The sequence below is a fragment of the Sciurus carolinensis genome, chromosome 5 (genome assembly GCF_902686445.1).
Source record: "Sciurus carolinensis chromosome 5, mSciCar1.2, whole genome shotgun sequence".
NCBI classification, from domain to species: Eukaryota; Metazoa; Chordata; class Mammalia; order Rodentia; family Sciuridae; genus Sciurus; species Sciurus carolinensis.
In genome coordinates this window covers 40,542,760-40,565,495 of record NC_062217.1, presented here as the reverse complement: position 1 = coordinate 40,565,495, position 22,736 = coordinate 40,542,760, and the positions used below count along the sequence as shown (strand labels likewise).

Here is a 22,736-nt window from a genome sequence, read left to right as displayed (position 1 = left end):
CCAGTCCTACAACATATATTTCAACTGAACTATCAAACATATATTTGGCTTAAATGCATATTTTGTTTTCTCTTTTTTTTTTTTTTTTTTTTTCTTTTTTCTATTTTTTGGTACCAGGGTTTGAACCCAGAGGCACTTAACCACTAAGTCACACCTCCATCCCTTTTTATTTTTTATTTTTGAGACAGAGTCTTGCTAAGTTGCTGAGGCTGGCTTTGAACTTGTGATCCTCCGGAGTTGCTAGGATTACAGGCATGCACCACATGGTCATATTTTGTTTTCTGTACATAAATTATCTCATGTATTCCTTCTCTCTCACTGCTATCTTTCTCTCTTTCCCTAATAAGTAGTTCCATTGGTGAGAAAGAAGCTAAGGAAACTAAGGTACACTAATATTACAACAGAGCCAAATTCATATCTAGTAAGTAGAGGAGCCAAACTTTGTGCTCATACACACTGTGATGCTGTCTCTCATAGTATAAACATCTGATCACACTTTAAGAACACCAAAATACTTAGAAGTTCTCAACAGTATGATTAAATTAAATAGTCTGCTATTTGGTTGACATTTCCTTCTGTAGTACTAAATATCAACACTGTTTTAGGCTGTAAGCAAAAATTATACACACATATGGGCACAAAGGACAGTGTTCTCTTCAGAAGATGTATCAGATGGCATGTACCTAAAGAGTGAACTCTGTACATAGTTTTATAATATGTACGGTCATGTCACACATATGATCCAAAATTTGGTTCCTCAGACCTATTTAATGAAATGAACATGTTACCTCCTACTTTGCTTCAAAAGACACAGAATAAATCAAAACCCCAAAACAAAAGCAAACATTAATACAAATCACATTGAGAAACTTTTATTAACTTAATTTGACATTCTTAGTTTTATCTACCAAGTCCTTGGCAAATATGCCTTTATTTGATACAAACCTACAAGAGTTTCTTACCACAGAATCAGAGACTTGCAGTCATCATTGTTTTGTAATAATTAAAACAATGTTCAAATAATTAACAAGTTACTTCACTGAAATACTTAAAACAACATTCTGAGGAGTGTTTGAAAGTTCTGTTTATAAATAGATTGATACATTACTATGTATTTGGTGCTGAAGATAAACACTTCTTATATAAAACATTGTTTTAATACACTGCTCTACTAATGAGGCTAGTTATTTGATATAATATATTTTAATGCTAAAGAATAAAGCTTTATCATCATATTTATTTTCTTTATAGGACTCTTATCAAGGAAGAACTGTGTATCCAACAATAAACAGGCATATTGCAAGTAACATTCTGTAGAAGAAAGATGGCTGCCAACAAAAGAATATATACCTGCATTATGCATTCTTTATGTAAGCAGTCCACTCTGAACAGCAGAATTAAATGTAGACAAAATGCTTTTAAAGTTTTGTGTGCCTACATGGCAATTACAATCTCCACATACTAAAAAGAACAATAACAGAACACAGTATTTTTAAGGATAGAGCACATTTAAACACCTTTAACTCATCCACTGGCTCCTCAGATCAGATTGGCAACTGAAATTTCACATCCACATGAGCTTGCTTGGCTAAGGTCACTATTTCAGAGAGTTTTACAACCTGAAAAGAAAGAACAGAACATCTTTGTCCCTATTTTCATAAAAGGGTAAATTCAGAACTACAGATCAATGTGAAATTAATTCACAATCTTTTTCATTTAAAACATCAGGGCTATTTGGACACTGTTATAAATCACACTGCATTCTTACAAGAAACTGACACTAAAAGGACAGTCCAGTCTGATACTCCTCATAACCCATACTTCAATTAAATACTTTCTGATAAAGATAGATATTTAGATAATTAAATATGCATATATCTTTTAGATTTTATCTTAAAGAACAGTAAATATCTTTGTTGGTTACTCCACAATTCAAAGCACATCTAAATAAAAATTATTTTGAAAAATGTTTATAATCTTAACTTACAATATTGGAGTAGAAGTTTGTTGGAGTTAGTATTTTACTTTCTATCAGTAAATTAGCGATTTCTGTGCAAAATACCAGAGCCCCTCTACAATCTGAGAATATCTACCTATTTCCATATAAAATATCAAATTAGATATTTAAACCAAAAAAATAATTTAGCTTCTCTCTTTTGTACAGAGTATTTCCAAAACAAAAGATTGGGGGCTAGAGTATACTGAGGCAGAGCATTGCCCACCATGCACAAGGACCTGGATTTGATCCCCAGCAGCTCAAGGAAAAAAAATAAAAGAGTGTGAAGATGAACATCTTGGATTCAAATCACCATTCTGATGATTATGACATATGACTCTGAATAGGTTAACTTACTGGTCTGTTTTCTCACCTATAAAAATAAAAATGTTATCACAAAACTTATATTAAATCCTAGAAAAAAATAACCTATTGCATGTACATCAACACTGAAAAAATGGTAGCAGGTAGCACTCGCTAATATCATCATCATCGCACTTATTATTGCCATGACTTCTTGACTAAGAAACATTCCAATGTTACTACTAAAAAACAAAACAAAACAAAAAAACCTAATCAGTAAAACCCTACAGTTACAACTTAAATCAACTGTTCATTTTCATTTCGTGTGGTCTATCTGATCAAGGTCCTACTGATTGTTTTCCTTTCTTTCCATGGCCACCAAGCTTTACAAAATTCAGGATTTCATTGCAAACACACATTTTCAGAGATTATAACCTATTCCTTACCTTTGCCTTACTTTAAATTTAATTATTATACTAAACAAAATCCTACTATCCTTCTCTCTTCTCTAATTTATCCCACATCTCAAAGTCAAAACAAGCTTTCAGAAACGCTTTCTCCCTACCCTTCTCTTGTTCTTAATCTTTAATTTAACTCAGGATTGAATATAAATTCCAAATTTTATTTGGTAATAGGTACTTTCCCAAAGGACATAAAATTATTATTATTCTTGTGAAATGATACATTAATTTGGCTAGGGCTGTAGCTCAGTGATAGAGTTCTTGCCTTAAACGTGCCAGTGCCAGGCCCTAGGTTTGATCCTCGGCACCTTAGTAAGTAGCTTAAGCAACTTAGTAAGACTCTGTTTCAAAATAAAAAAACAATAAGGGCTGGGAATGTGGCTCAGTGGGGAAGAAAGGAAGGAAGGAAGGAAGAAAAGGAGGGATGGAGGGAGGGAGACTTATTTTGATCCAATTCTGACAAAGAATTTGGACAATATAAGATAACCAGGGAAACTGCAATACTGACTAGATTCTTTTTAATAAAACATAACCATAATACCACTATTCTACTTAAAGCAACAGTAATTCTTTTATATCATGATCAGCATTTTATCTTTTTATAGATACATAATGAAATAATGCAATGATAAAACATGTGGGATTTATTTCAGAATAAACAGTAAGGGGAAAAGTAGAAAAGAATACAGGTGAGACCATATTAGGCATGAATTATTATTGTTTAAGATGGACCATAGGCATAAGAGGTTCTGAGAAAGATTCTCTTCTTCAGCAAATTCTCATAGGCTCCTCCAAACTCTTTTTAGCTGGGCCCTGACTTTTGGACTTCCACGTTAGACTCTGCATTGTCCAATTTCAGTAACATTTTAGCCAAAATTCAACCTTACCCATGATGTTTAAGTAATTTTCCACCCTCCTCCTTGCCTATAAATCCCCATTTTTCCTGGTTGTGTCTGGAGTTGAGCACAATCTTTATTCCCTCCTGCAAGATGCCATCTCATCATTCTCTGTACTTATTGTAATCATCCTCCTGAATAGTTTGCCTTACCATTTTTAACTAATATGAACGATTTTTAACAGTTCATTATATAATATTTAGCTGAAGCAATAATTATTAGTAATATTAACAATTAGCTGGTTCATTTTAGAACCTAACAGCTTATAAATTCTTTACACACTACAAATTTGTCCTTGAATCAACAATGCTTACTTACCATTCTAGCAGCTTCATCCAAGTCATCACAAGCAAGGATTTTAAGTCCACTGTCTGCTATCAGTGCCTTAGCATCATCAACTCGTGTACCTGGAAATGATTTATGCAAATATAAATAAATATTATTTTAAATATATACACAAAAGCATTTAAAATCTCTGCTACAACATGTTATAATGATAAAACTTCAACATAGGAGTACTTCCATCATTTATCATAAATATTTCTAAATTGAAGAAAATACTGCAAAAACCTGGAATTATCTCATAAATATTTCACCTCACCATGTTCATGATAATTAAGGCAAGTCAGAACTCCAGATAAATCACAACAAATAAAAAAATATATCAAATTACATCAATCCAAACTATTAACATTTTGGCCTCAAGTTACAAATTGTTTTTAAAACCATGACTTTTGAATTTCGTATTATATAATGCTTTCACTAAAAAGACATGACTACTTGTAAACTCTAATAAACTGAACTCCTTGGAATTATGAATTTCTAAGCAATCAGGAAAAACTTCAAGATATCTTTAATACTCACCTTGTAACCGTACCACAACAGGTATTTTAATTTCCAGATCTTTTACTGCCATGACAATACCCTGTGCAATAACATCACATCGCATGATTCCTCCAAAAATGTTGACCAGAATAGCCTGTACCTGTATTAAGTGGTTTTGGTAGATTAAAATTTTAAAAGAATAAGTATTTGTCCTTACCTCACAAGAAAATACTAGATTCTGTGCTTTATAAAAATGACTTCCATGGAAAAATTTTCATACCAAACCACTATATCATCTTCTAGCTCTTAATCCACTGCCCACCAGAACTCATTTCCACTTTCTTGGGTAATTTCAACACCTGGTTTCTATTCTCTTTTCTACTTTTATCTCCCTAGTTCCACTTACTTTTTCCTATTAAACACAGTCACTCACCAACATGCAAGATCTCCATGAGAGTTCACTACCTATCCCCTCCTCATTCAAGCCCATGGATGAAATCGATTTCTGACACAAATCCCCACCAGAATCACTCAACTTCTCCTGTCTGCCCACTCTTGGCTACACTTCACCTCTAAACCTCAGGGCATATTTGGGTCAGCATTCTTTCACCATCACACTGATACTTCTGAATTGGTGTTCTGTTCTTCCCCCCCCCCACACACACACAAATTTAAGAGGTTTAGTTCATTCAGCTATACCCAAGCTTCTCAAGTGGTAAATACAAGTTTGTTAGAGATATGCCAAAATACTGTTTCCCTCAACCTTCTGACTGCTAGGAAGGTTCTGGGACAGATGAAGAATTGGGGCCAAAGGACTCTACTACAAAACCTTCCCAATCTTTAGGCCCTAATGAAATATATTCTATGACTATCAAGTTTTGAAAATTGTTGAGACACAGTGAGCTATACTACACATTCCTTTCCTTTGTCACTATTATTTCTAGACCTTCAGAAAACGAAGCTCTAGAATTCCCAACAGACTAGAACTTGTAGTGAACTTTGGCTCCTTTCTTATTGCCTCCATTTCATTCTGGGTGGCATCAATATTCACCACAAAACATTATCTAATACTCTGGACTTAAAAGTTACTGGATTTCTACCCAACCACGTTTACCTCCACTTCAACTAATTACTACCAAGGATCAATTCTAGACTTGACCAAAATGAATGTCCCCAGAATATCAAATCCCACTCTCTGCTTAATGTCCTCCACTTTGACTTGTAGTGCCTTTCCCCTCTAACTCATCAAACCCAATCTTTTCTTCTCAAAATTCTGTCTAGCCCCTCAATACCTTTCCAATCTTCCTGGTCTATCAGCTCTCAACTGACCTTCATCCTACACAGCAGCCATTCAATGACACTGTCCCCTGCCTGCTCAAAACTGTCACACCAATTCTTCCACCATCCCAGTTCAAACACTGCATGTTTGAAAAATTCCAGCCATACTTTATCCCTTCCAACTTCAAGTAAAAGCAAAATGTTTAAAAATAAATAAACCCTGAAACACTAATATAATTGAAGAACAGTACAGTTAAAATTCACTCTGGTCACACAATAGATATACTCCCTAACAAATATCTGATGGGTAACAATATACATGTCTTCTAGATTATGATGATTCATATTCCTTTTATTTCAATCATCTATGCATAGTTATAAATTATGGCACATCTATAAAAGATTAATACAGACATCAAAATAAGTTTTGGAAAATACATTAGTGAACTGCAAAAAGTGTTCGAGATACATTAGTAAAAAAAAACTAAAGACTCGAAATATATATATATTGAAAATATATACAAGTTAGGCATGATATACATGCTGGTAATCCCAGTGACTTAGGAAGATGAGACAGGAGGATCACAAGTTCAAGGCCAGCCTCAGTAACTCAGTGAGACCCTGTCTCAAAATAAAATATAAAAAAGGTTGGGATGTACTTCAGTGGTAAAACACTCTGGGTAAAATCTCCAGTACCACAAAAACAAAAAAAAAAAACAAAATCACACAAATGTGTGAACTGTGTAGTATGTGAATCACACCTTATGATAGTTATTTATAAAAAGATACACATGTAATGTGTGCGTGTGTGTGTGTGAAATACATATGTATTAACAGGCCTTAGAGTAAACATCAAATCAATAATAATTAATGTTATCTCTGGATAGAATTAAAGATTTTTTTTTAACTTTCTTCTTTGTAGCTTTATAGCTTTATATATTTTCCTAATTCCTGGACTTTCATGGTTAACTAAATGGGAGTTACAGAAAAAAAATAAATAGAAATTATGGAATTAACTCCCATATGGAAGGCTCCCATGCCAGATCATCATCCCCACTTTTTTTTTTTTTTTTTTTTTTCCCCACACAAGGAACTTTATTCTAAGCGGACAAAACGTGTCCGCTCGGGGGAAAGGGGAAAGGGAAAGTGGGAAGAAGATGGTGCAGGGTTCCTTGTATTGGAATTTCACGGGCTCATTCCCACTTTTTATATCATCTAATAATTCTTCACCTTTTTGCTAAATCACAAAGTTAACCAGGCAACTCTGTCAAAAGTTCTCTTTTACTGCATTAACTTCAATGCCTTTTTCCAAACTGTTGAGGTCTTTCAAATTTCAGCTCAACTATGATAACAACAACATCTAATAATTAATGAAGTTACTTCTCACAATTCAAATTCTAAAACATAAGCCCTGCTCTTACCTTTTTATCTGAAGTGATAAGCTTAAATGCCTCTGTTACTTGATGAACTGTGGCACCACCACCAACATCAAGAAAGTTGGCTGGAGTCCCTCCATGAAGTTTTATTATATCCATTGTGGCCATAGCCAAACCAGCACCATTGACTGCCAAAGAGGAAAAATGATTTGTATAAGCAACAAACACAGAGAAAACAAATTAAGATTAGTAGAGTCAACTCCAACATAAAGACACATGGTACCTAGACAGCCTATATTTCCATCAAGGCCAATATAGTTGAGATCTGCCTTAGCTGCATCTTTGTCCCTCTCATCTTCCTGGGTCCAGTCCCGAAGGTCAAAGATTTTCTTTTGGCGATAGGCTGAATTAGAATCAAAGTTGATCTTTGCGTCCATACATAACACTTTTAAGGGAAAAAAATATTGAAAACGATTAATGTCAAGACAGACACAATGAACTATACAACAATCAACAATGAACTATACAACAATCAAATATTGTTTAGGGAGAAAGCACATTGTAATTTAGCTACTTAAGTATTTCAATTTATGTTCTCAATGATTTTTTTTTTTTTTTTTTTGAGGGGGTTCTAGGATTAAACTGAAGGGTGCTTAACCCTTGAGCTACCTCCCCAGCCCAGCTTTTTATTTTTAAATTTTTTTTATCTTGAGACAGTGTCTTGCTAAGTAGCTTAGGGCTTTGCTAAATTGCTGAGTTTGGCCTCAAATTTGCAATCCTCTCAGCCTCACCCCTCCCAAGTTGCTGGGATTACAGTCTTGCACCACCACACCATGCTCCAAAGTTGCTGTTTTTATATCCTGGGCACCATATAAAGAAGCAAACAATTAAAAAACAAAAAACCACCTCGAAGACATTTTTAATTTTTTAAAACTTTCCAAGGATTCACTTTCCATGTTCCCAGCTAACCCCTTCACTTGGGCACCATGTCATATCCCCTCTCATCACTGAAGTACACTGTTCTAGCAATTCTACCTTTGCTAATTAAAAATCCCCTCCCTCACCAGGCTCAGTGGTATATGCCTGTAATTCCAGTGGCTCAGGAAGCTAAGGCAGAAAGATCATGAATTCAAAGTCAGCCTCAGGAAATGCAAGGTGCTAAGCAACTCGGTGATACCCTGTCACTAAATAAAAGGGCTGAGGATGTGACTCAGCAGTTATACACCCCTGGGTTCAATCCTCAGTACCCAAAAAAAAGAACAAAAAACTCCCCTCCCCCCACTTTTCTAGTGGTCAAATCCCTCTGACTTACAAAAATACTATCATTTCTCCATCTAAATATAAAGCTTTTAAAAAATTATTCAACTCTACCTTCCCCTTCCTCTTTGCTCCCTAAACAGTAGAACTCCTTAGAAGACTTCTGTTTAAAAAGAAGGGTCAACAAGTTATGTGGCCCATCGATCAGATTAGACCTGTGCCTGTTTTTATTATGGTCCATGAAATAAGAATGGGGTCTATATTTTTAAAAGATTAAAAAGAAAAAAAGAGGGAAAAGAAGAAAAACAAAAGGAAGAAGAAAAACAGTAGAACCCCAAATCATACATGGCCCATATAATCTAAAATACTTATAAACTACCAACTCCCATGCTGAGATTTCTTACACCAAAATTTTCCCCTGCCATTCTCTCTTATACCCATCCTATTAGCTTTTACCTTCAGCACACAACCAAAATGGCTCTCCTGAAGGTTTCTTCTCTAACTTCATCTTTCAGTCTGTACTCTAACCCTTCCTCACTTTTTAATTACAATATTCTCTCTGCAGTTCCTGAATGATAGATGACTGAAAAACATGAGCAGTTTCAAATGCCACACGACACTGGAGAAAGTTTTGAGTCCAACAATAGAAAGTTTATTGCCAACAATAGAAAAAAAAAATCAATATTCTTTCAGAGGAAGATGTCAGAATCCATTTCCCAAACGTACAATATGTATAATTAAAAGCAGCCACATGAAACCAAACCCATGATGACTCAGGTTTAAATTATGAGAGGACTGCAAAATGATTATTTTAAATGTCTAAGAATTTACGGGAAAACATGGTCATAACAAATGAGCAGATAATCTCAGCAGAAAATAAAACCATAAAAGTGAACAAAAAAAAATGTAAAATCTAGAAGTAAAAAGTACAATACCTGAAGTGAAAAATTCACTTGATAGCCTTAACAGATTAACAATGGATCAATGAACCTAAAGAAGTTGTCCTATCTGAAGAAGCAGGGGGAAAACATACCTTGGTGACCTATTTGTACAGTATCAAGAAGTCTAACATGTGAAACTGGAAGGCAAAGGGAGGAGGAGAATGGAGGAGAAAAAAGAGGAAAGAAAAATATATCAAGCTAGAACTCTATATCTACTCAAAATATGCTTTAAAAAGAAGGCTAAGTAAAAACACTTTCAAATAAATGGAAACAAAATCCATCACTAGCATATCTACACTAAGAAATGCTACATGAAATTAGTGCCACTGGGTAAACATTCTGTTAAATATCCTAAAGGACACAGAATAACCCTCCCTAACAAAAAATAATCTACCCCAAAATGTCAATAGTGCCAAGACTGAAAAACTTTATCTATGGGGCAGGAAAGAAGACCAGAAATAGATGAGCAAATGAAGACAATGAAAGTCAGTTTTACAAATGTTGGGTAACAGAATATCAAATATCAAAAATGGTAGAACTAGAATGAACCTCAAGGAATTAGACTGGAATTAAGAAATATCAGCATAAATTTCAGAGATTTTGGTTTGGGGTAGTGGCACATATAATCCCAACTACTTGGGAGACTGATGCAGGAAGATCACAAGTTCAATGCCAGCCTCAGCAACTGGCAAGACTCGTTAGCAACTAAGCAAAATCCTGTCTTAAATAAATAAATGGAGCTGGAATATAACTCAGTGGGTAAAGTACCCTGGAGTTTAAGTACCCCAGAACCACACACACACAAAAATTGTAGATTTTAAAAAAAGAGCTCTCTCTCAAACACACACACACCTACCTTTGGCTCTACTTAGAAGCCCTAGAAGTCATGACACATTAACAGCAATAAGCATAGGTAGTGTGTACTTCCTGGTGCCTAAATATAACTTTGCACAAAAAGGAACCAGGGCCCTTTGGAGAAAAGGATGATTCCAGAGTTATTAGAAGGAAAGTTAATTTAAAAACCCTGAAATATCTTGTTGCAAAAAAGTAGAAGTACTCAAAGAATAATAGGGGCAAGTCAAAAGGACAAAGGAAGTAATATAAAATTTATATACAAAGGTTCACATCAGTTTATTAGTAATAGCAAAATATTAAAAATAACCCAAATATCCTTCAAAGGATGAATGGCTGAAAACAATCAGGTGCACCTAAAAAATGGAACATTACTCAGTAATAAAAAGGAATGAACTAATGGCACATGTAACAACCTGAATAGGCCTCAAATAATTAGGTGGTGCAAAACAGTCAATCTCGAAAAATTACATATCCTGTGATCACATTTATGTACACATTTTGAAAAAGTCTAAACTATAAGAGATGGAGAAAAGACTAGTGGTTTCTAGAGCACCAGGACAGGATAGGAAATAAGCTGAAAGATATGAAAATAGGATGTACAGGAGAGAGATCTTTTTGTGACGATGGAATAGATGTGTATTGATTGTGGTGGTACTTACACAAATCTATTTATGGGATAAAATTTATCTATACATAATCATATAAAAACTGGCCATCAACTATCTATTTTGATATATATAGCTTATATTAAATGTCACCATTTGGTGAAGGGGATACAAGATCCTTTGTACTATTTATGCAATTTCCTATTAGTCTATATTTATTTCAAAAATAAAAGTTAGGCCAGACACAGTGGCACATGCCTGTAATCCCAGGTGCTCAGGAGGCTGAGGCAGGAGGATCATAAGTTCAAGGCCAGCCTGGGGCAACTTAGGAAGTCCCCATCTCAAAATAAAATAAAAAGGGCTGGGAATGTAGCTCAGTGGTAAAGTGCCTCTGGGTAAAATCTCCAGTATAATCAATGTTTAAAAAATTATTTCAGATAAAATAAAAAGAGCCCAAAGGAGCCAGCTTGACAGGAGCCTCTACTGGTCAAATTTAAAATAGTCTTAGTAACAAAATATAGTAATGACAAAAATGAATTTGGGGAGTGGGGTGGGACATTACTTACCATGTTACTCAGGCTGGCCTTGAACTCCTGGGCTCAAGAAACCCTCTGTCTCAGGCTCCCAAGTAGTATAAAAATGGATTATTACTCATTAATACATAAGAACTGAACAGCCCATTTTGTAACAAACAAATGGGGAAAAGTGAAAGCTTTTTTTTTTGGTGCTGGAGATTGAACCCAGAGGTGATTAACCAGTGTGCCACATCCCCAGCCCTTTTTTATATTTTATTTAGACACAGGATCTTGCTGAGTTGCTTAGGGCCTCACGAAGTTATGAGGCTGGATTTGAACTCACAATCCTGCCTCAGCCTCCCGGGCCAGTGGGATTGCAGGCATGAGCCACAGCACCCATCTGGGAAAGCTCTTCTTTGTAATACAATGCCAACCAGTAAATATAGAAGGAATGATAGAGTTAGAAATTAATGAGTTTGAAAGGAACATGGTCTTAAAATAACTTCCCACAAACGTCTTAATAAAAGAAAAAATGGTAATTCTATCATGGAGAAATCTTATGGATACTACATGAACCAAGTAATTCAAGTTAATATTATCAATGTCAAAATGAATCAACATAAGGTATGGTACACTATGAAGGAAAAAACTGGAGTAAACATTAGACAAAAAAAAAAAAAAAAAAACAATCAAAAACAAAAACTGAAGGGCAGTCTACACAACAAATGATCTCTTCTTTAAAAAAGGAAAATCAAGATCAAGAAACAGAGCAGTAGAGTGCTTGCTTTTGTAAGCACAAGGCCCTGGGTTCGATCCCCAGCATCCAAAAAAAAAAAAAAGAAACAGAGCAAACTTGAAAAACTGTTCCAGATCAAATGGACATAACTAAATTAAATGTGTGATCCTAGACTAGGATCCTGGTTATCACGGATAAAATGCATAAAGAAAATTACTAGGATACCTGTCTACATCTGAATAGGTATTATGGATTAGATAATCTTTTATCCATATTAAATTTCATAGTTGTGATAAACATACTTAGGTTATATAAGAGAATGCTCTTGGTTTTAGATAATGAAATATTTAGGAATAGAGGAGAATCATGTCTCCTAATTACTCTCAAATACTTCAAAACTATACATTTTTACACATACACAGAATGGAAGAGGGAAAGGGAAAGAAAGGAGAGAGAGAAGAGAATACAACAAATGGGGCAAAAAGTAAAGAATCAGCAAAGCTGAGTAAAGTATATACTGGAGTTCTTTGTACTGTTTTATTTCTATGGAAAAACAAAAAGTAAGGGAGGAAAACACCTACACAGCACAGTGTTTTAATTCAGCAAGACATGATCCATCATATTAAATTAATGCTGTGAAAGGAAAATACTGACAATTATTTTCCTTCTATTTTCCATTTCAACTGCACAATGAGCTTTTCTTGCATAATTCTTAGACAACTACATTTAAATCATATATTAACTAAGAAACAATTGACCACTTTTGATAATGAATCCTCCCCACAAACAGCACTACATATTTGCCATGACCTTTGATAAAACTAAATACAAGATTCTGGGAACATAATTGTACCAATCCTAGAGAATGGCTAGGTTTGGGAAGAGTTGTTTCTCTGTTCAGATGTGGTAACCGAGGAGCCAAAGCTGTGAGAAGTTTGTATGTACTAACATTTTATATGCCTTTAAAAGTGAGGCACATAAGAGACTTAAAATATAAACAATTTAACTTCTGAGGAAGAAACTACCTATCTCCATGAGAGACAGTCACAATTTCCATGGCTAAACGAATCCCAACTCTATCTAGAATTCATAACTCAGTCCATCTAGTTAATATTCAACCAAGAAATTAAAAGAAACATTAATTCTTTGGACTTATGTGAGAAGGGAATCTGATTTGGGATTTCTGTTCCTAAGGTCTTTTGAACTTTGCCACATTTGCCCTTTAAATTCCTGGTATGTCTTTATCAGTTTACTTTCGAATATTTAGAGTATTTTAATGCCACTATTTAACCTTACTGCAGAACCTATGATATTCCATAAAATATGACTGGGTACAATCTATGTTGGAAGGAAAAAAAGAATAAGTTTTCAGTATCCAGAATAACACTTTCTCCTAGCTGATATTCGTATACTATTTTGATCCAGTTTAGAAACTTCCAGGAACAAACACATAAGCTGCCTAGAGGTGCTTCCAGAGAACATCCAAAGGAATATTGGTTGGGGCTGGGAATACTGGCCTCAAAGAGCAGGACGGCCCATACAGATAGCTAGTATCTCCTCCCTCAAGAACTCTATGTCCACTGAAATACATGCAGGCCTAATGGCTGAGGAATGTTGAGAGGATCAAACCTTCCCCACTTATTTCCTTTCACAAAGGATTCACCTACTATAGCATTTGCCCTCTTGCTATGTCTGTATACTCACTTCTTCCCAGAAAAGGGGACGTGAATTACCTATCTGCTAAATCTGGATATTATAAAACCACCCAGGTATAATTAAACTCAATTTTTCCTTCTCTTGGGAGTGAGTTTCCTATCTACAGCATTTATTTCCAATTGCTATTCCTGTACAGATTCTCTCTCTGAAAGAACTACCCTATAATGGTCTACAGTAGGTAGAGTAGGTCTACCTAATTCTGTAATATAGTTGGCAGATTCAGTTTGATTAAAATTCTGGAAGAGAAGGGAAGGTAATCGCTAGTGGACTTTTCAGAGATCCTGATAGCAAGGGTATAATAAGCTATTTAAGCAATTCTGTTCAAATATATTAAATATTATCCTATGTTTTAGAGCATCACTGGGATTTAGAGTAAATAAGTTCCCATCTACTATTTGAACTAAACCAGTACAAATTAAGAGATATAATTCATTCTGTACAGTAGAAATACTCTCAAAAAAAGGTAACAAAAGAAGTAATTCCAAATTTAGTTTTTCAAAATGTCCTTAAACTATTATTTTAGGAATATTATTAAAATTTTCCCAAATTTATATTTAATCTTGTCATGTGGTAACAGTACAAAAGGAGACAAATATCAATATTTTTAATTATTATTTTTGAAATCAAATATGTACCTCATTAAAAAAAAAACCTATCAATCTGAAATGTTTGTAATTATAGAGTCTATATTGGTCTAAAGTTTCCATTGAAAATAAATAGAGGAAAAAAATGTAGATTTGCTAATAGAGCCTAAGTTTGGACTAATTTGTCCAAGACCTTCGTTTTCCATTTCCATTGCCTTCTGCTTAGACCACAACTACAGCTTCCTAAAAGATTACCCCTATCTTTAATCTCTTCCTACACCAACACTGCCAATATATCACTCTCTACACAACATATCCCTGGCATACAACTATGCACAAGTTCAACAGTTGACTGCTCTTGGGTTTACATTTCATCTCTAGCCCTAGCCATAAGCCCCTGGGCAAGTCGCTTAACCTCTTGATAACTTAGTTTCCTACAAAATAAGGATAACAGGAGTAGCACCTACCTGATATAATTGTTACAAATATTAAGTGGACTTAAAGGTGTTTATATTTGTAAAGTTATGACAGTGCCTAGTACACAGAAACTACTGTGGTTTATTAACTAGTAATGAAAATAAATAGACTTCAGGAAAAAATTTCCCATAGGAAAACAAAGTATACTCAGAATGTGTCTTCTGTGAGGTCAAAATATAAAACTGGGAGAGAAGAAAATAAAACTAAGCCAAAACATGGGGGCCAGGCTAAAATGCAGTAGAGATTTAAAAGACTAAGGAAAGTAAATATGACAATAGAATTAAAACCTACAAATGAAAACTAAAATTAATAGTCTCTCTACATTAGAAAATAGCAGAAAAGATCCCATTCATAACAGCATAACCTTCATAACAGAAATAAATCTAAGAAAATAAATAAATCTATAAAAATAACTAAAGAAAATGCTGGATACCTACATAAAGAAAATGATGAGCATCATTTTAAAATATATAAATTAATTCTTACATAAAAAGAAACATGTGTTTCTAGTTAGAAAAAGTTGACACCACAAAGGTGTCCATTTTCCCCAACTAATTTATAGGATTAATACAATTACAATAAAACTCTAGAATGATTTGTTTTAAATTTTACAAAAGAATTTTGAAGATTACCTACACATAGGAGTGTTAAAATCTGAATATGGTTTGAATGTGTCTTCCAAAGGTTCACATCCTAGAGGTTTGGTCTGCAGTGTGGTAGTGTTGAGACAGTGATAGAACCTTTTAAGAGGTAGTGCCTAGTCAGTTAATTAGGTCACTAGTGGGACTGACCTCCAAAGGGATGAACAATTAACATAGTTCTCATGGAACACTACTTAGTGCCTCTGAGAATGAAGTATAATAAAAAGAGTCTGGCCCCTAAATCCCTCTGGTTTTCTACCCTCCTATGTGATCTTTTAAAAAGGCACTACCACCATCGTGATGCCATTCTTCATAAGGTTCTCACCAGAGGACAAATAGATGAGGCTACTGGGTCCTGGACTTTCAGCCTTTAAAACTGTGAACTAAACAAACTTCTCTTCTTTATACATTAATACTCAGTGTCAGGTATTTTGTTATAGAAACAGGAAAACTAAATACAATGGGTTAGTAATTTCACATCCAAGAAACAACTACAGGACTACAGACTTCGAGGAATTTCTTTATGTGTACAAGCTCACATGAAAACACTGGTGCATTTTCCTTGGATGAGGTACTTGCTTTCATGCAATTTTCATCTGTTTCTCTAAAGGTCATTCATTGACCTATAAATCTAAAAGAATAAATATAAAAATTGACTCTTCTTTAAATATTTTTTTCTATTGGGTTGGTTTTGAAGGGGATAAAGTTTATCTTTTCCAGCTTAATGGAGGTATAACTGTATAACTGTACACATTAAAGGTACACAAATGATATTCTGATATTTGTATGCACTATGAAATGATTACCACATTCAAGCTAATAAATATATATATAGTCATCACTTCACACACTTCCCTGTTTTTTGTGTTTGAAGAGAATACCTAAGATCTAGTATCTAAGCAAATTTTGAGTATGCATTATTATTAACTATAGTTACCATGCTGTACATTAGGCTCCATACATTCATTTTATAACTCAAAGTTTGTACTATTTGACCAACATCTTCCAATTTTTCCCACCCCCTGACCCTGGTAACCACTGTTATCTTTTTCTAAGAGCTCAACATTTTGAAAATTCCATACATAAGTAAAATCATGCAGTATTTGTCTTTCTGTGTCTGACTTATTTCACTTAATACTCCAGGTTCATCTGTGTTGTCAAAGATAATTTCTAAAGAAGGAAATTACTGATACAAAAAGAACAATCAGTTCTATGGAATCATGGATCAATGATAGGAGAGGGCACCAAAATCAGTTGGGAAAAGAAACAATTTAACACTTTATTTGACAATAATTTTAAAAGTTGGCTCTTAAAAGAAAAAGAAGTCATGCTAAAGTAAATCGTTAAATCCAGTTAAAGTCTTGTAAGTAAGAAATAAAAACATTGCAGATGAACAGTTGCTGATCTTAGGAGGAGAAAATATCTGTCAGCATAAAAGTAATGGAAGTCAAAATGAGATATGACTATATACAAAAGGTTTAACATGCCCCCCCAAAAAATCAAGCAATATTAAACAACAAAGAAAAACTCAGAAAAATACTCATGCCATGTGCCAGACAAGAAGTAACTGCCTTAATAAATAAAGAGCCCATTCACATGAAGAAATTATCGGAATCTGTCATTACGTAAATAAAGCAAGATGCAAACTGTATACCGTTTGCAATCTTTTCTGTACTTGCAAAATAATAAGAAACAAGGAGGGGGTGGACAAAGAGAATGGAAGTAAATAAGGATGGAGAGAAAACAAGATTTCCCAGTAAAGTAATAAGATGGGCAGAAATTCACTCCATTATATAGATTTTTTTAATCATGTAAATAAATTAAAATAAAAAAGACATAATGACCTCATCATATTAATGAGGAAAAGTATCTTCTTTTTTTTTTTTTTTTTTTTTTTTGCATACTATAGCATAATGAGCACCCAAAAATACTGGGTCCTATTCCATTGTATCTGTGAATGTTACTTTATATGGTAACATTTCTACCAAGGTGATTAAAACAGGATTTTGAGACTGGATTATTTGAGTGGGCCCTAAAAGACATCACAAGTATCCTTAAAAGACAAAGGAAGAGATTGAAATAAGGAGTCCACAGGCAAAGGAATGCCACCAGAAGCTGGAAGAAGCAAGGAACAGATCCTTCACGAGAGCCTCCAGAGAGTGATACCTTGAATTCATGTGATACCAAGTTTAGACTTCCGGCCTCCAGAACTGAGAGAGAAAAAAATTGTTGTTTTAAGTCACCTAAATTTATAGTAATATGTGATAGCAACCACAGAGAACTAAAACATGTAGCTATGGATATCAACAGAAAATTCACAGAAGGGAAACAGTTCAATAAATATGAAAATGTCTCAACATCTAAAATCAAAGAACTAAGAAACAAAACAAGTCACCCTTTCTTCATTATCAGTTTGATAGAGATTAAACTCAATGTCTGGCAAAATATGCAACAAGACAGATACTCTGGGTATATATTACAACAAGAAGAGAAGGGAAAGGGAAAGAAGAATAAACTACCTGGTAAATATATCGAAAATGTTATAACTCTGACACAATAATTAAACATACATTAAAAATACTCTTACTCTAGGAGAAAATCTTTGCCACTCATACTTCAGATAGAGCACTAATTTCCAGAATATATAAAGAACTCAAAAAACTCTACACAAAGAATACAAATAACCCAATCAACAATGGGATAAGGATATGAACAGACACTTCACAGAAGAAGATCTACAAGCAATCAACAGATATATGAAAAAATGTTCACCATCATTAGTAACAAGAGAAATGCAAATCAAAACTACCCTAAGATTTCATCTCATCCCAATTAGAATGGCGATTATCAAGAATACAAGCAACAATAGGTGTTGGAGAGGATGTGGGGAAAAAGGTACACTCATACATTGCTGGTGGGGCTGCAAATTAGTGCAGCCACTCTGGAAAGCAGTGTGGAGATTCCTTAGAAAACGTGGAATGGACCTACCATTTGACCCAGTTATCCCACTCCACGGCCTATACCCAAAGGACTGAAAATCAGCATACTACAGAGATACAGCCACATCAATTTTCATAGCTGCTCAATTCACAATAGCCAGATTGTGGAACCAACCTAAGATGTCCTTCAATTGATGAATGGATAAAGAAGCTGTGGTATATATATACAATGGAATATTACTTAGCTATAAAGAATAATAAAATTATGGCATTTGCAGGCAAATGGATGAAATTGGAGAATATCATGCTAAGTGAGATAAGCCAATCTCAAAAATCCAAAAGACAAATGATCTCACTGATAAGCGGATGATGACACATAATGGGGGGTGGGAGGGGGGTAAGAATGGAGCAAGGAGGGATTGTATAGAGGGAAAAGAGGGGTGGGAGGGGTTGGGGGGAAAGAAAAAAATAACAGAATCAATCAAACATCATTACCCTATGTAAATGTATGATTATGCAAATGGTATGCTGTTACTCCATGTACAAACAGAAACAACATGTATCCCATTTGTTTACAATAAAAATAAATTTTAAAAAAATACTTTCTCTGATCCAAAAATCTTGCTTCTCAGACTCTATATGAAAGAAAATCAGTTGCATTTAAAGACATATAAATATGTCTTTAAAAATCATGTTTTTAAAAATATTTAATATGAGAAGAAGTCTACTATATAGTTTTAACTTTAAAAGTTGAAAAATACAAACTGAATAGACTGTATGATTTCAATTACAGAAAAAGGTGAAATGAACTACATGCAACTTACAAGGGTATTGAGTACTGGAATTTTAAGGGTTCTTTTTTCCTTTACACCTGTATTTCTTTATACCTGTATTTGCATTTTGACAATTTTCTATAATAAATATATAATGCCCTTTATTAGGAAAAAAATTACCTCTACACATATACAAATGCATACTAAGAAAAGGAAAAGCCTGGGTACATAGAAAAAACAGCTAAGAGGAAAAAAAATTCCCTTAGCAATAAAATACGGCTACTGAATTTCACAGTTGTAAAGAATTCAGTGGGCTTGCTTTCAATGTTAATTGGTCTGTCTAAAGTTACATAATCAGGAAAATTATAAGAAATGTGTTTTACACAGATAATTCTATACTGAATGCATTTTTAAAATGTGCCTTATACGTCACTCTTCAAAAAGTTTAATTATGTTCAGTTTTATAAACTATATTATCACAAGAGAATTTACTCATAATTTATACTATCATATTATGACCAACTGAAAATTGATTTATTTGATAAAGAATAGAACCAATTACAAATATAAAAGTGAAAAACAGGCTATAAATGCTTAGGAAGAATTGCCCAAAGAAACCTGAAACAAAATCAAATAAATTACAGTAGAAGTAGTTAATATAAAATATCAAGAAAAATTTAGACTACAATAGAGTAACATTAAAACAAAAAAACTACACATGGAAGGAATAATGATTCAAATCAGTTTTACCTTTTAAGCATATGCAAAAGAAAAGCCATCAAGTGACATAAGCTAATCTTATTTCTCTAGTGGCTAAAAAACTACTACAGCATCTGAACATATCCTTTTGCACAGCAAAGATCCATCATCTCTAAACTATAAAACTCATGGAGACCCAAAAGGCTAATTCCCCAAACCTATAGCTATTTACTACCACTACACTCAATATTCTAACCCAACATTGCCCAATAAAACCTTCTGCAATGATGGAAATGCTCTCTCTATATGCTACCCAATATAGTAACCACACACAGTTACTGAACACTTCAAATATGACTAGTGGGACTAAAGAAGTAAAATTTTAAATCTTATATAATTTTAATTAAAATAGCCACATGTGGATGATGATTACCATATGACAAAGAACTCTGATCTCTGTGTGTGCATGTGTATCAAGTTTGTTTTAATAGGTTTCTCTCAGTCATTCACTTTCAATTCATTATAAAATAAGCTTCTGCTCAAGAATGAGTTTACTTCCTTATGAGTTCAACTTCCTTAGTGAAGCATGTGACAGAGATATAAATGCACAATCAATATTTGATAAAAGATACTTTACCAGCTCCATCTGAATCTTCTACCATTGGATTTATTTCTACCATGGTTGCATCATATTTCAGAAACAGGTTATAAAGCTTGACCATGTTTTCTGCTGCAGAATCCACAACATTAGGTGGAAATCCCATCTTCTGTGCAAGCTGAAAGTAATTTGTCTTTTATTATAAGTAGTGTGTATATGCTCAGTCAGCATTAAAGTACTGTAAATAAAAAACCTTGTAGTTTATCATTTAAAAAAATAAGGATGAGTCACTTACAGTCAAACATTAATCAGTGAAATTGCAGCTTCAATAACATGGTTAAACAAAACCTAATATTCAAAATCCTGACAAGGCAGGTATTATGCTCATTTCACAAAAGATAAATGAAAGGTCAAGTGACTTTCCATTCACCTACATTACAATTTCTGTTTCTTCCATAGCCTCCATACTGCCACTAAGCCTTATGCCCAACCTAAACTCAAAGAGGCTTATATTTTATTAAAACTACATATAAAGGATTATTTGATAATCCCAATGGTTCTAATAATGGCTAAAAGATTAAAACACTCTATTTCACCTTTTAGGTAATTTAGGACACATATAGTCAAATGAGTATTATTCTGTTCATTTAAAAATCTATTGAACACCTGGCTGGGAATATAGCTCAGTTGGTAGAGTACTTGCCTCACAGCACAAGACCCTGGGTTCAAGCAGCACCACAAAACACCTAACATAAACCAGGCACTGTGCCCCAAACCAAAAGATACAGGTATTTAACCCTCTAACCTAATAGAAGAGTTTATAGTCTTGAGCAGAGATTTCTAATTAGAGATACTATAAAGTTTTTAAACAATAAAATATCAAGATCCCAACCCACAAGTTCTGGTTCACAAATTCTACAGTATACTAAGCATCTCAACTTCCATAAACAATTTGAAACACTGCTACAGAGAATATGTATCTATATGTGTATCCTAACAGTGACACCAGTGCTCAGGAACACTACAGAGAATTCCTTCCTCATTTTCAACTGCTACTTAAGCCTACAACACATTCTTTTGACTTTCAGTAACAGAAAATCTTAGGGTAAGTATGATGTTTGCAAAGAGTCAAATGCCAATAAATAAAGTGGCTGACCAAGCAAAGAAATGTAATTTTTGGTTAAGATATTTTGAATAAAGAATAATAAAAAATAAAGTGCCATTTCATTGCAAGGCTGTGACTCATTACTTTTATAGGCTTAAACATTTGAGAATTGCAACATAATTCTGATGAATCATTATGACATTAATTTGCCAAGCACTGTGCTAGGCATCATTTCTGCTCATCATTCAAAATGATATAAAATCTTAGTAGATGACTCTTTCAAGTACACTTGTAAATCAAGTATTTTCCTCCTCATCTAAATTTTACTCTCCAGGGACCACTCTCAGACTATCTAACAAGTCAAATCTCTGTCCCCTTTAAACATTTAAACCATTCATTTGCCTAAATTATTGGCTTCACTATTCATCAGGGAAATATCCCTATGTCCTTTAAATCTTGTAACAGTAAAAATTCTTGCTCTTGCTGTACTTCAATACCATAAGCTTATTCTGACATTGTTTTCTAATGGAAGGTTAATTTCATTCAAAGTTTAATATTCAAACTTTTACGAGTAGTCACATTTTTATAATCAAACCAGACAATCTAATTCAATAGCAACATTAAAAATATTACCATGATTTTTAGAGAGTGGCTGAAGGACAGCAATACAGAAAAATTGTGAAATTATAAATAAACATTTACTGTGCATGTGGATACTCTGAAAGAAAATTCATAGACTTCATGAGATTCTTAATAGTGTCCATAAATACCCCCAAAATAAGACCACTGATCTATCATAGAGATATATGATAGATAATATTATATCTGTATAATTCTGTATGTATAATTTACAGGAAATAAAGGAGACATAGGAACATGTGAAATGGCATACTGGGAATATAAAATTCAAACTATGATAAATGATTAATGATAATCACCCAGTTTCTTCAACAAATAAACTGAAAAAGAATGGAAAGAGTGAGAAAAGGGAAATCTATAAATTAGAAAAAGAGCTATGAGACATATTAGCCAATAGCAATGAAAAGACCTTATGTGGATCCTGACTCAAACTACATAAGAAGCAATAAACAATTAGGAAAAACTGAATGACAGGATAAGCAATGATATTAAGGAATTACTGTTAATGTTACTAGACATGG

General features: G+C 33.8%; 1 protein-coding gene across 1 annotated transcript in view; it reads right to left on the bottom strand.

Annotated features, from left to right (window-relative positions):
• Positions 1-856: 856 nt before the first annotated feature.
• Sucla2 (succinate-CoA ligase ADP-forming subunit beta) overlaps positions 857-22,736 on the bottom strand; it is a 46,828-nt gene continuing 24,948 nt past the window's right edge. Inside the window, exons 6-11 of the mRNA XM_047554476.1 lie at positions 20,511-20,649; positions 7,419-7,580; positions 7,181-7,323; positions 4,521-4,641; positions 3,975-4,063; positions 857-1,619 (exon numbers count right to left, since the gene is read on the bottom strand). Of these exons, the coding sequence (XP_047410432.1) occupies positions 1,545-1,619; positions 3,975-4,063; positions 4,521-4,641; positions 7,181-7,323; positions 7,419-7,580; positions 20,511-20,649 (729 nt within the window). The 3' untranslated portion in view covers positions 857-1,544. The remainder of the gene's footprint in view (positions 1,620-3,974; positions 4,064-4,520; positions 4,642-7,180; positions 7,324-7,418; positions 7,581-20,510; positions 20,650-22,736) is intronic.